General features: G+C 36.5%; 1 protein-coding gene across 2 annotated transcripts; it reads right to left on the bottom strand.

Annotated features, from left to right (window-relative positions):
• Nucleotides 1–907: 907 nt before the first annotated feature.
• On the bottom strand, nt 908–10,285 carry LOC127809857 (DIS3-like exonuclease 2). 2 transcript variants are annotated; one of them, XM_052348997.1, is made up of 7 exons: nt 9,793–10,285; nt 7,821–8,161; nt 7,634–7,687; nt 7,475–7,543; nt 4,592–6,865; nt 2,013–2,084; nt 908–1,844 (listed from the first exon to the last, which is right to left on the bottom strand). In XM_052348997.1, exons 1-7 carry the CDS (start codon nt 9,905–9,907, stop codon nt 1,416–1,418), a joined length of 3,354 nt encoding a protein of 1,117 aa, XP_052204957.1. In that variant the 5' UTR covers nt 9,908–10,285; the 3' UTR covers nt 908–1,415. The 2 variants fall into 2 exon arrangements, with proteins under 2 accessions (XP_052204957.1, XP_052204958.1); XM_052348998.1 differs by having other exon boundaries at nt 7,821–8,158; nt 9,793–10,283.
• Nucleotides 10,286–10,725: the final 440 nt, after the last annotated feature.

The following is a 10,725-nucleotide window of genomic DNA, read 5'->3' as shown; positions in this document are numbered from 1 at the left end:
TAGGCGAGCCATGTTAGGGCCCTTAATTCTAGTAGGTTGCGAGTATGAGTCGCGTGGGAAGCACCTTTGTTGACGTCATACTAGACCATGTAAAGGCCCTAGCCATGTGCACGATCCAATCGTCAACGTCATACTAGAGCGTGCTAAGGCCCTGGCCATGTGCACAGCACGAGAACACTGCAATCGCCATGGCTCAAGTCCTAGACACCGCGCATGGTCACATTCTGATAAGGCCTTCGATGGAAATCATGCATGCTTGGACCATCTCCATCTCTTGTATGAACTATAAAAACCCTCAATTCTCCAGTTAAAGGTATGCATGAACTTCTTCAATACGAATGCATCTACATCGACTGCAGAATCTACACAAGGAATAAAAGCCTCTCCCCCCGGTGGCAAGCTTGCAAGAAATTATAAAAATTTAAATTTATGTTTTTAACTAAGGGTGAAATGAACTTTTATTTCAAGGTTCCCTATCGCTAAAATTACTTGAATTGAACTCAATTCATCAACACCAACAGGGAGAAAAAGTAAAAAGGAAACATTTCTCTGTTCGGATAAAACTGTTTTTTTTTTTTTTTTTTCCAGCAAACCATGAGGGGTTATTCAAAGCTAGAAAAAATAAAGACTACAAAAATACAATCAAAAAGCCTGAACAATTGATGAATTTTATGACATTCAGATGGGATCGGCCAAGAGGATTACGGGACTCTACTTCTAGTTCAAAGGATGAAAGAAAGAAACAGCTTAAGAATAACAATATAGTTAATGCATGTTTCGGACTGTAGAAAAGGAAGAATGAATAGAGAAAATCATACCATACCATACCATACAATTTTGAGGGAGAGGGAGAGAGCAACCATCAATAAAGAACCGTAAACTTCAAAATGTGTGAAGGCCAGCTGAGTTCACAGGCTTTTTGCCCCGAAAACAAAAACCAAAACCATGTTCGTTATTCAGCTTAAGAAGATTACTACAACAGTAGCATATAAAGTCGATTAGCTAACAACATAATTGGGTTGGGATGTCGTCCAGATAAGAAAAAACACTTCATATAATGATGATACATCAATTACTCTCTCTCTCTCTCTCTCTCTCTCTCTCTCTCTCTCTCTCACACACACACACACACACACCCATTTGCATTGCATTGCTAAGTTACATTGGAAAGGAAATAATGGCCATCATAAAAAACAAAGGGCCTATTCCCACAAAAGCAGCAGCAGCAGCAGCTTTCAATAAAACCAGCCGCTAAAAGCTAATTAATTATACCTTCTTCAACTGTACACTGCTACTATTACTACTACTACGCCTTTATCTACAGCAAGCTTGCTTCTTTTTTCTTTTTCTTTTTTCCCCAAAGATAACCCCAGTTTCATTTTCTGCATTCTCCTCCCTCCCAAGCTCCAAATTACCTACCTCATCATCATGAGATAAGAGCTCACATAAAGTCTTGCCCCTATATCAAGCGCACCATCATCCCCACCAATTGCATGAAGGGCAACGGGTACTTTTGAGAGTAGGCGCACCGTCAATGGGAACACAGCAGGCTCAATTTCACCCCCATCTGAAACGGTAGCTTTTGAATCTACTGATGCTACACCACTGGTCGCCCCTACTACTACTTCAGCACGCCCTTCTGCACAACCGTCAGGGAAACCCAATGCCAACTCAAGAGGACTTGTGACTAATGCCACCTCTTCGATTGCCCTGCTGCTTTTACCTGGGCTACCTCTCCTCTGGAAGCGTTTCTGTGTGGATAAATTGAGCACCAATGTCGATGTAATATCAAGCCATTCCACCTTCAGGTCTTCAATTTCATCATAATATATTCGCCTCTCAATCTATGTACATGTTTCAAGCAGGATATGAATGTCATGAAATTTTTTTCAAATATCATTACCAGCTCGCTATGAAGGGTCACGGGTGGTGCAAGAAAGCTGATAATGCAAAGAAAATTATGGGCAAAGATGAAAAGAAAACCAAAAGATAAAAGCACAAAAACTACTCACAGCAAACTTCTGAACATATATTGACATGAATCTCGGCCCCAGACCCAGCACTCTTGCTTCAGTCAAGAAAATCTGCACAAGACAGTAGCAACAAAGTGAGTAACAAATAAGTGAATAACTTCCAAGGTAAAAATCATAACAAATAAATACATCTTAACCATGAGAAAACAAATTTTTAGATTATCTGTTCCAACATAATGTATAACTTATTCATACCAATTATATAATGAACTTAGAAATTCAGGATCAGATAGGTTCCTTTGGACCTGAGCACCTATATCATAGCTGATTAATAAGTTTCACTGAAACCTACAGGTCAGAATTTAGAAAGACATCTGTCACGACCCTAGGATATTAGAAGGGTAATACTGTAATTCGGTTAGATCATACTGTTGTAATTCGGTTAGGTGCCTTGGCTGTTGCTATGTTTGTTGGGCTTCAGTTACAATAACTGAAGAACAACCGGGTATGCCTATAAAAGGCTAGTTGTAAGGGGATGGTGCGGGCATTCAGATAAGTAAAGATTGCATCTTCTCTCTTTTCATATTCTCTCTCATTTTCTCCCTCATTCTCTCTCTCAATCCTCTTCCCAACTTTCTCTCTACTTCCAAATTCTCTTGAATTTTACCAAAATTACCACTGTCAGATCTGAGGATCTGACAACATCCAAATGTCTAACAGTGTCTGATTATGGACAAGAGTGTGCATGGACAACTAGGCCATCAACAGAGGAACCCTCTAAAATATCACGAATCATACTTTAACAAAAATAAAATATTGGAAACACAGAAACAGCCAACTTAAAACAACCAACAAAGCATGAGAAATGAAATAGTGGAAAATTTAATGTAATTAGGTACATAGAATCTAGCTCGCTTCATGACCATATCATGTCCTGTCTGAGTTTCTCACCAAGGTCTTTTTGGTATTCATCTAATATCTTTTATTACAACTTTGCCCATTCCATCCACTCTCGTCAAAAGTCCATCTGTTTGTTTTTTTATCTAACATGTCAACAGCTTGCTTGGAAATCTTAAAAATTCTGGAACAGGAATTCCAATTTCAGAGTTTGAATTCTTGTGTTTAGAATAAAAAACAAAAGTAAAGGAATTGGAATTCCATTTACCCTCAAACTCAGGAATTAGAATTCCAATCAAAGTTAGTCAAAATCGTTAAAACAGAATTGGAATTCTTAGGCCCCACTTCTTTATTTGTTTTCTTTCCACAAATACCTTTTCCCCATTCTATTTACAATATATAGGGTTTTCAATCTTATCCTCCTTTATCTTGATGTTAGTTTTCTTATTTTAGAAATTGTGGAGAAATACTAATTAAAATTGTATTTTTAGCATTATTTTAGTTAACATTTTGTCTTAATTATAAAATGTCATCGTTATATATTTGATAACTGTGCAATCTTATTTTTTATATTTAATATATTAATTAATTTTTTTTTACAACACAAGACTATGTAATTCAATGATATTTATTTTATACAGAACATTTAAAAATTAAAAGAAATTCTTTAGTGTTGCATATTAACTTCTTTTTATTGGGTTGTTAAGGGTAACATGGTCATACTACTTATTTAATTCCATTTCCATCCTTTTCCAAACATAAGAACTGGAATTTTATTCTAATTTTTAAAGTTTTGTTCCAAACGAAATAATTAGAATTCTAATTCTATGGGAATCATTAAAACCATGGCATTAGAATTCTAATCCATTGTAATTGGTTACAAACGAGATGTAAATTATTTTATTTGCACCTTAGCCATCTTGTCTTGTCTTCAAGGGCAAATTAAACTTGGCACCCCTTCGGTTTTTAATGCCTAAACTATTTAATTCTATTTTTCATTACATCATATCAGTTAAATATTACAGTATATGGTAACTTTTAACCGAATTAAGTCCATGAAAAAATTTCCCTTACAATTTCTTGGTTATCTTACTGTTTCACATTTTCCTTTACAATTTCCTGGTTATATTACTATTTCGCATTTTACAATTTCTTGGTTGTCTTAAAGTAAAATGCTACCACATTTTACTGTTTCACATTTTCTTTTAATGGAAACAGTATCTCCCAGTGGTCAGTAGGCCAAGGAAAAAAAAAAAAAAAAGTGATCCCACTAAATTTTTACTGTATCAGACTGCTAGTGTGAAAAAACAAATTGTGAAGGGTATGATAAAGGAGGTAATAAAACCTATTAATTGTATTTGTAAATAAATAATATCATGTTCTACATGCAGTAGAACTTCAATTGTAAGTCTTGACAAGGATTAAATTAAAAAGGGTTTTTCTATTCTATGCCCTTAGAGCGCACAGGGAGCACAAGATAAAGAGTAGTTATTAGAACAAAACAGTTGCCATGACTTAAAAACTGTTTTTATTTTTTGACAAAAATGGTCTTCTTTACGTATATAATTCTTCCAATGTAGGAATGGTGTTTTAGTCCAAGAATAAAAATAGTTAATAATTTTGAATTTTGAAATTATTTTCAAATGCTAATAACTAACTACTCTATTCTGTGTCCTAAGGGCACAGGATAGAAGAACCCAATTAAAAATGAGAAATTTTACCTCCTTTTTCTTGAGAAGAAACCACATGTAGAGTCTATCACTCGCATCCTTGACATTTCTACTGGCCAGCTTCCTCTCATTGGAATAAGCAGCAACATCTGCCAGTACCTCAGTGCATGGAGTGTGTTTTGATGCTGCAACAGATAATGCTTCCCTACCTTCAATTGATTCTGCAGCATCTTTGTCGAAACAAATACCAGTGAAGCATTGTGTTGTCAATTCCTTCACACTGTTCAGTTTCTGTGATGTATGTTTGCGCTTCAAATACATCTCTTCAGCGTCAAGTGTAGCAGCCAACTTCCGATGTACTACAATATCTGCATACCTACGTAATGGTGAAGTAAAATGAGTGTAAACAGGAACAGCCAAAGCATAGTGTCGCCAATCATTTTCACTGCCTTTCAGATTGCTGCTGCAGAAGTATGTTGCCAACTGCATTGGTTTGGAAGCAAATGATACAAGAATATTAAACAACTCAGTATCATTTTTCAGCATTTCTCCGATCTGCTCCAATGATTGATGAAGCTGTCCTGAAGAAGAAGTGTCCAACTTTAGACCATGTTTGCTACAAAAAGCTTCAAATTCTCTGAGCTTCCGCAAGTTAGGTTCAGGATGCCTCCGCAACAATGCATTATCAGGATAAGCTCTAGATGTAACTTCTGCAGCTGTCCTGTTAGCCAAAAGCATAAACTCCTCAACAAGGAAATTTGCATCCTTTCTTTCAGAAAGCATACTGTCATATGGAGTTCCGTATTCATCAAGCAATAAAACCAATTTTGAGCTTTCCAGACGCAAGGCACCTTCATTAAACCTCTTCTCCTTTAAAATTTTGGAAATTCCATTAAGGATTTGAACAGATACAACAATATCAGACCATCCAAAGTCACCATGCAACTGAGGGCAACCATCACCTGAGGTCGTGGAACTTCCCACATCAAAAAGGCCATCAATGATGTCCTGAGCATTTTCATAGGAGAGTTTGCAACAAGATCTTATAACAGTACGTCCAATCCACCGATCAAGAACCTCTCCAGCAAGATTGATGTCCCAGAAAATTGAGAAGGCAAGTCTGTCTACTCCTGGATTAAGTGAGCCTAGATTCTCAGATAGCAATGAGGGTAACATTGGTATTTTGCTCCTTAACAGATAGACACTTGTAGACCGAATTTGAGCTTCTCTGTCTAACTCTGTATCTGGTAGAACAAAATATGATACATCAGCAATGTGGACACCAACTCTGAAAATGCCATTAGATAGCCTTTCAACTGATAGTGCATCATCGAGATCAGTTGCAGTGGATGGGTCAATAGTAAATATGCACAAATTTCTTAAATCTCTTCTGCTCTTAAGTTCTTGCACAGGAACCTCCCAGGGTAAACAAGGAAGGCAAGATAGTGATTCACAAGAAAACTCAGAAGAAAATATTGCATTTTCAAATAAAATTGCAGCTATCCGTGGTTCAATCTCTCCACCCCTCCCAAAAATATGCATGACTCGAGCCTGCGGGACATAATTTTCTTCTTCCCAATGATCAATTCGTGCAGCCACAAGTTCCATTTCAAGTGTCATGTCTCCCTCCTCCAATCTTTTCCTGATGAAGTCAGGCAGGTCTGTAACAAGTACCATCATTTTGGGTAACCTAGGGTCAGTTGATGTCAACATGATGTACTCCTGGTTGGCACATAAATTCTTTTTCTTCTTATTTTCCTTTTTGCAAACTTCCCTACTAGAAAGGTACTGCTTAACATTAAGAAATCCAACAACAGCCTCCCGGCGAGGAGACATTTGAATGATGGTCACAACTCTACCAGTTGGTCTTTTTGATGGGAATGTACTCAACATTGCACACAACTTCTCCACAGGGCTTGCAACACTATTATGTTCACTGGAACAGCCCGCTTGTGGAGGATCCAACTCAAGAGAATATCTGCCAGCAGGGCTACAACAATTATCAAACCCAGAGGCGAAACATCCAACAACTTCTGAACCAACAGTTGCAACAAAGGAACTGCCACCCTCATAAAAAATCCCCCCGTCTGAAGAAAGTGAGTCATTTCTATCATCCACACACTCATAAAGTGTATCTGGCTTAATTTTTCCTTTGCAGCCATCACCAACAACCGTCTCACTGACTTCAGAGCTGGAATTATAATCATCCAATGCAGCAGAACTATTGATATTCCCAGCAGAACTATTGATATTCCCAGCAGAACCTTTCATCTTAGCCCATGATGATAAAGGATCAACTTTAATTACAACAATGTCTCCTTCAATCTAAGTTACATAAGATATGTGTCAAAATATAGCCGAGGAAATAGATCACATGTAACACAATTTGCAAAAATGCAAACCAAAAATGTTGAAATTGGGCCCATTCTTAATGACTATATTAATAATGAAGAGTACAACAAATTCAAATATCAGTGACACAACCAATTAACTAAAACTGCTTGTTGTTCATTGCAGTTGGACCATAGAGTGCTTGTCCATCCCAAGTGCTGTTGTTGCATAGAATAAATTGTACCATGGAACAAAATTTTCGATTCACATATAGATTATTTCAGATAATGAACAAACAAGTAGCATCAAAAAATAATTTAGTAGATAAATGAGCAGGAGCCAACCAAAAATATTAGTGACTAATATGATGCCTTTTTTCTATTATTTACATGAAAAAGATGTCACATTTTCCATAGGCAAAAGGAAAACTTCATCTCAAAGGTTAAATGCATGCAGTTGATAGAGTATGGAGAAAAGTTAAGTCAGTGAATCAACTGGTCGAAGTTAAGGTGCATTAAATGAAGAACATAAAAAATCTGTAGGCAGTTGAAGACAACAATGCTTTATTTAGGAAAGCACCATAAAGGATAAATTCAGACTTACAGCTCTATTCTGAGCAGCAACTCCATTGATAAGAACATCAGTGTGCACTCCATCGATTTTACAATAGGCCTAACAGCACGAATCAGAGCATCCATAGTATTTATATCATAACAGAAAAAAGAAGCAATAGGTAAAAAGTGGACAAAATAATTAACAAACCTCAAGTCTGTTGTGAGCATTCACACGAAATAATGCTTTAAAGAGATAACCTTTCTGCAGAAGTAAAAACTAATGAGAAAAGAAACTCCTTCTCACTGTTCTGTGTATAAGGAGATAGATACCAGTAACGAACTGCAATAACAAACTGCAATGAAGCAAATCATCAAACTGAGTTTCACAGACTGACCTCCAATGCTTCATTAATGGCCGAAGGGGACCAGTGAGGAGTAAAATATTTTCTCTGATGATACAGAAGAAAATACTTAGTTGCACATGACTCTGTTGACTCCTCACCAGTAATCGTGTCAGGAAATGATCTTGAAAACATTTTTGCACCAGATGCAACGAGTTGCTGCTCGTGCACACTTCTATCTTCATGTGATGCTCCGTGTTCAATTATATGCATCGTTGGCAAAGAATTAAAAGCAACATTGGATGCTCTGGGAAGAGCCTGCTCATTTGATGTACCAGCAAACCTAAATATTTCTGATTTTTCTTCATGTAACTCATTCACCGAACTAGAAACTGCTTTAGGATCCACGAAAGGAAGAGAAACAAAGGTGAGAACACAGGAGCAGGTACTGGAATCGCAGACCCACACAAATATAAGCATCCACAAGTATGAGTACAGAACAAAACTTAGAAACCAAACCAGGTATAAATTTCACATCCCAAATAAGTAAAGTCGGGATTGGAAAAGTAAAGAAAGATAATCTACATTTTTCGGGAAAAGTTATCAGAAGATGATTTTCAAAAATCAAGTGTGGAAAGATGTCTTGCGGAAGCAATGAAATTTTAAACAAATTTAGGCATCCTTTACAGAAAATCAAGAAAATACCTAAAAGAAGTTAAACTTATTTTTTGGGTAAGCTCCCATCCAAAAAATCCATAAATTCTCTAAAAGAAACTTTTAAAATAAAACACAGATCTTGCTTACACAGACATGTGAATAGATCGTACTTACACAGACAAACATTAATTTTATTTTCTTTCTTTCTTTCCTTTTTTTGTTCCTTTCCTGTCAACAATGGTCGTACCAACACTCAAGTGCAAAGGCCTTCTAGGGCTTTGAGTGCAAAATATAAAGTGCAAGCGCAAACTCAATCAACAAAAAGTGCAAGTGCAAGGAAAAATAAAGAGATAATATAAGAACTGCAACTAAATTACCAGATAGCACAATCAAGAGAAAAGACCATGATAAAAGAGAAAAAGAGGTCTTTTAATTCATTGAATTTTGTCTAAGTTTAAAGTCATCTTCATCATTTGAATTATAGTTCTCCTCATCTTCCTCATCAGTGCCATCTGAATTAACTTCATCAACCAAAATTGGCTGGGAACAAGAAGTTGAGAGCGGTGATCCAGTTGTTGCATTGCCTCCTTTGCTTATAATATTAAAAACTAGACTCTTCAACTCCAGCTTTATCAGCAAAAACACCCCATGCCAAAAAATCATCACCAAATCTAGGCTCTTCAACTCCAAGATATTTATATAATAGATGGTCACGTTATGGTGTATTGGGGTATAAAGTAACAACGCTTCTTTTCTCGTAAAATAGTAAAAAATAAAACAAATAAATATAAGTGTGCCATGCGCTTAACATAAAAGCACAAACCTTTGTTCCTTAGACTGGCTTCCTCATTTGCTCTTCGCTTTGAAATGAAAAAAGGGAAAAAAAAAGCGTAGAAACAAGAAAGAGCGCCTGAACTTTACTAAGTCAAATAGATTAGACAGCGGTGAATCCCTGAAAGATTGTAGTGTACAAGTCAAACGGAAACTAAAGTTGTCGTTCGTTTTTTCTTTGCTTTAATTTCTCAGCCACCAAATACAATTTTTAGAGACCTTTAAGAGTACACATCTCAACTAAATTCACTTTCTGCATCTGGGTGTCCTAGAATCAAAAACTGCCCATCCAGAAATACTTCTCGTGGTTAAAAAAAGAAAAGAAAACAGACAGAAAAATAAAACCGCACTCTTTACAGCACCAATGTAATAAAAGTAAAATCACAGCTAGTTTATCACTACAATCTCAAACATGTCTTTGCACCCAACTCAGATCAAACCACAGCAATGACTCCAAGAAATGAAATTAAATTAAATACCAGATTTCTTTTTCTAATAGAAGGGATATTATACTCATTAAACATATATTCGAAAATACCTGAAACAAAAGAGTTCTGTTTAGATCGTCGATTGGATCGACGCTTCTTTTTCTTATCCTTGTCAACATCCTCGGTCCTCTCAACATGAGACTGCGCAACGACCACCCCCCTCATAATTCAGTCGTTAATCTTCAAAAAATAATAACAACAAACCAGAAGTCTGAACAACAAATCAATCGGGAAAAGAACAAGAAACTAAACCCTAAAAGAAGAAAAAAATAAAAGAAAAGCTAGATCAAAGAAAAACCCTAAGCTATGCTAAGAGTCGGACATCTTCCGGTGGGTTAAAAAAATTTTCACGGAAGAGACCGATAGGAAGAGGGAAGAAGAAAAAATGGAAGAGGGTGGAGAGAGATGCGAGTCGGGTGTATATATAGATGGAAAGAGAGAGAGAGAGAGGTTGGTTTGGTGGGGGGTGGGGGTAATAGTGGAGGAGGGCTTGATGAAAGGGATGTGATGATTGGTCGGCGAAGACAGGGGCGCCGACTCTTGATTCTTTTGCCTTCCTCTTTTACTTTTTGCCCCTCCAATTCTCCCTCGTTCCTTTATATCTTCTTCTCTGGCTTTTCTTTTTTGTTTTTTTTTTTATTTTAAGGCAATCTTTATTTGTTCGTTTTTTGAGCCCTTCTGTTGTGATTGGAGAGCACTTGGCTTTAGTTAGTGGTCACTAATCTTACACCACGTGTGGCTTTAAGTCTATGCTAAGCAATTTAAATTTATAAATCAAAGTCAAAAATGATAATTGGCTTGAAAAGTCGGACCAATTTTCTTAACCAAAGATTTCATATGTCATTTTCAATTCTTCAAGATACTTTATCCAAAAATGTTGTTCGATTATCTTATTTGTAATAATAATAGAATTCGTGTCCCCTTTTAGTCTCGTTATTGTATTTTTTCTCGACACTTACAAATCCATAATGTATGAAAAAAAT

This window comes from Diospyros lotus, chromosome 9 (genome assembly GCF_014633365.1).
Source record: "Diospyros lotus cultivar Yz01 chromosome 9, ASM1463336v1, whole genome shotgun sequence".
Classification (NCBI taxonomy): Eukaryota; Viridiplantae; Streptophyta; class Magnoliopsida; order Ericales; family Ebenaceae; genus Diospyros; species Diospyros lotus.
Note: the sequence above shows the minus strand (reverse complement) of the source record. Positions and strands in the feature narration are given on the sequence as shown.

What these genes read in the sequence shown, in the direction of transcription:
- LOC127809857 (XM_052348997.1), bottom strand. Translation starts at nt 9,907, where the DNA reads ATGAGGGGGGTGGTCGTTGCGCAGTCTCATGTTGAGAGGACCGAGGAT. An exon ending in ACAGAACTCTTTTGTTTCAG is followed by an intron (nt 8,162 to 9,792) that starts GTATTTTCGAAT and finishes TGGATCCTAAAG; the next exon opens with CAGTTTCTAGTTCGGTGAAT. An exon ending in TATATGTTCAGAAGTTTGCT is followed by an intron (nt 1,845 to 2,012) that starts GTGAGTAGTTTT and finishes ACATGTACATAG; the next exon opens with ATTGAGAGGCGAATATATTA.